Here is a 3,355-nt window from a genome sequence, read left to right as displayed (position 1 = left end):
CGGTCCCCGCAGCTGGGAGCAGAGCAGGGTGGCAGGGTGGAGGCTGGGAAGTCCTGGGTCTCCCCGGGGCGGACGGTGGGAGCGGGGAGGGGCGTCTGGGCCCCTGTGCTGCTTGTAGGTGGTGAGAAGGGGAAGGGGAAGGCCCTGGGGTTTCTGGTGCGGCCGAGGGAGGGTGGCGGTGGCGCTCTCGGAGGGGAGGGAGGGGGAGGGAGGGCACGTGGTACCTGGGGCGTCACCTGGGGCGTCACCATCCTGGGCCACCTGTGTGGGGGTCCTCGTGGGGTCCCCACGCCCTGGGTCGGGTTGTAGCGCTTGCCCGCAGGGAGCTCTGCCGCCTCTGACCCTGGAGAGGGTGTCTTCCCTCCCTTCCTCCCCCCTTCTCCCCCCACTCTGTCCCCACCTCTTCACCTCTCCCCACCCCTTCCCCTCNTGACTGAGGAGTCTACTGGCTGCATTTTAGAATAATTAAGTGAGAATTATAAGAAGAGGAAATGGAAACAGCTGGGAGAAAGAAAATAATGTCAGTTGCTATCCAGGATAGTCTTTTTTTTAATAGTTTATTGTCAAGTTGGTTTCCATATAACACCCAGTGCTCATATCCACAAGTGCCCTCCTCCATGCCCATCACCCCTCTTTCCCTTACCCCCACCCCATCTGCCCTCAGTTTGTTCTTGGCATTCAAGGGTGTCTCATGGTTTGCCTCTCTCCCTCTCCCCCTCTCTTTTTCTCCTTCTTCTCCCTTCCCCTCCCCTCCTTCTCCCCCTCCCCTTCTCCCCCTCTCTTACCTCATTCTCTCCTCTCTCTCCCTCACCCCCTTCTCTCCCTCTTCCCCTCTCCCCCTCCCCTTTCTCACACACAGTCACATGCACACTTTCTCCTCCACACACGCATGCGCGCGCACACACACACACGTATGTAGTTTATTGATGCCTGTTCATAAAACGTATAGTGTTTGAGTTTTATCTAGAACGTTTAGAAACCGCCAGATACAAGGTTTGGGGGGCTGGGGTGCATTACGGGCGCAGCCTGTGCCGGTCCCTGGTCCCGGGCGGAGGGAGCCCGCAGGGGTGAGTGGACCGGGCGCCCCCCGTGCCGTCCGTGGAAGTATCTCATGTGACCGCAGATATGGCTGTGGGCAGGGCCGCGGTCCGTCTGCTCTGAGCTCCTACGCGATGAGGCCCGGGGCCGGGTGGCAGGGGCCTGGCCTCAGCACCCACTCTGTCCCCTGCTCCCCCTGTGACCTGGGCAAAGTCACTTCACCTCAGCCCTCAGCCCTCCCTGGTGCCCCGAGGAGCAGGGTGACGCTGGGTGTGGAGGAGGAGGGCCCGGCTTGAGGGCAGAAGGGGCAGGAGTGGGGTGCCCGCTGAGTGGGGAGGGGCCGGGCACTGCGCAGGGTGGGGCGGGCGGGCCGCAGGGGTCTGCTGGGCTGTGCTCAGCGTGCTGGGGGAGCCGACGAGCCATCTCTTCTGGGACCTGGCCAGGCGCAAACTGGGTCCCACCCGCGGTCCCTGGGGAGACAGCGGGGAAGCACAGGCTTTCTGGAAGGAACCATGACTCACGCACGTGGTGCCCGCCACTGGGGAGGGGCTCAGGGGGCTTCCTCCGTCTTCCTTCCTGCCAACAACAGAAGGGGTCGTGTGAGCCTGTCCTCGAGCGCAGGGCCACTCCTGGCACGGGCCAAGCGCTGGGGTCGGGTCGGAGAAGACGGCCTGTCACCCGCGGGTGCCTGCTCGGCCTTTGGCTCCGTGCCGTGGACAGGCGGTGTGGCTCGCGGGGGTGACGCTCTGCCTTCGAATGCCACTGCTGGTGGACCCATGCGTGTCACCCCCACACACAGTGACGTCCGGTCAGAGGCCAGTGCGGCCGAGCCGAAGGCGGGGCTGGAGGCCGGGTGGGGGTGCTCCCTCGGGCCCCCCATCCTGCACTGCGGGGTCTGGTGCCGGAAGACCAGGGAGCCCTCCGGGGCCTCGTGCGGGGGCAGCAGGGCCTTTGTCCCCACTCGGCTCAGACTGCCCGCCTGTCCCCCCCAGATCCACGGCTGTGGGGAGAGGGCTCGCGCCCACGCCCGGCAGAGGATCAGCCGGGAGGGAGTCCTGTACGCCGGCAGTGGGACCAAGGACCGGTCCCTGGACCCAGCCAAGAGGGCGCAGCTCCAGAGGAGGCTGGACAAGAAGCTGGACGAGCTGAGCAGCCAGAGGAGGAGCAAACGGAAGGAGAAGGAGAAGTGACGGGCGGCTCCTGGCACACAGCTCCAGAGCTGCTGTCTTCCACAGAGCGGGGAGGGGGGAGCGAGCGCCGCTGCTTTCTGGTTCCTCGTACCTGCTCCCCGTGACGGTGTGCAACCTGCCCCACCTGCCTGTGCCACGGCCGGGTGGGGCTCGGGGCCTGGGGGGGGAAGGGTGGCTCCTCCGCCCTGACGCAGGGTGCCCGGGCGTGCGGTCAGGGCCACGTGGTCCTCACCCCCGCCCCCGCTGTGCCCGTGCCTTCCCCCTCGTCACTCTGGGACCATTGCCCGGTGTGCTCCTTCCTTCCCAGTCAGAACCGAAAACCCCCGCCTGGGTCTTGGGGTGTTGCCGTGAGTGAGGGTCAGTAAGTTCCGCTGGAGACGTGCCTCCGTGTCCCCTGCACTGGCCCGATGCCCCCTCAGACCTCGTACAGGTGAATCCCCCGTGGGGCCGGCTGGCTCTCGGCCCATCAGAGCGAGCGAGCGAGCAAGAGAGCGAGCACCTGAGAACTGGGGAGAACTGGGTGCCTGGAGACGCCCCTCCCGCACGTCCCCATGCAGCTGCTCACCCTCGTCCGTCTCCCGTCCCCCGCTGGCTGCCGTGAGCCCCCGTCTCGCATGGCAGACACAGTTCGGGCTCCTGCGAGGCCCCAGGCAGGGCTGGTGACGACACTGGGCTTGGGCAAGCCCGCGGGGGGCGTCCCCGGTGCTGTGCCGGCCGCCTGGCTGAAGGGAGCCTCAGGCTGTCCCGTTTTCGTCTCAGGGTCTCATTTGTGTAAACGGGATATAAATTATTTAAGAAATGAATAAAGGTCTATGCATGTCACCCTGTGTTCATTACGTGTTCACAGGGAACGTGCTTCCGTGTGCCCCATGCAGCTCAGGCTGAGCCGACGTTTGCTCTCCACACTCGGCTTCCAGAAGGCGTGAACCACACTCAGAGCGAGGAGGGGGTGCGCGCAGGGCCCCTGGCCGGGGGGGGGTGGGGGGGGCTTGTCCCGCTAACTGATGACAAGACAAGAAAAAACCCCGTTCTCCGTGCCTCTCCCAGCAGCTGGAACAAACGTTTGAAATCGGGAGGGGTGGAGACCCTGACCGGGCTCCGTGGAGACACGGCGGCAGAGAGGCTGC

General features: G+C 65.2%; 1 protein-coding gene across 1 annotated transcript in view; it reads left to right on the top strand.

The window, feature by feature from the left end:
- The window catches only part of IGHMBP2 (immunoglobulin mu DNA binding protein 2), a 24,688-nt gene extending 21,638 nt beyond the window's left edge, over positions 1-3,050 (top strand). The window contains 1 exon segment of the mRNA XM_077766564.1: positions 2,031-3,050. Within this exon segment, the coding sequence (XP_077622690.1) occupies positions 2,031-2,228 (198 nt within the window). The 3' untranslated portion in view covers positions 2,229-3,050.
- The last annotated feature ends 305 nt before the right edge of the window (positions 3,051-3,355 follow it).

This window comes from Crocuta crocuta, unplaced genomic scaffold, assembly GCF_008692635.1.
Source record: "Crocuta crocuta isolate KB4526 unplaced genomic scaffold, BGI_CrCroc_1.0 scaffold636, whole genome shotgun sequence".
In the NCBI taxonomy this organism is placed as follows: Eukaryota; Metazoa; Chordata; class Mammalia; order Carnivora; family Hyaenidae; genus Crocuta; species Crocuta crocuta.
The sequence above is the reverse complement of the archived record's forward strand: the minus strand, read 5'-3'. Positions and strand labels throughout refer to the sequence as shown.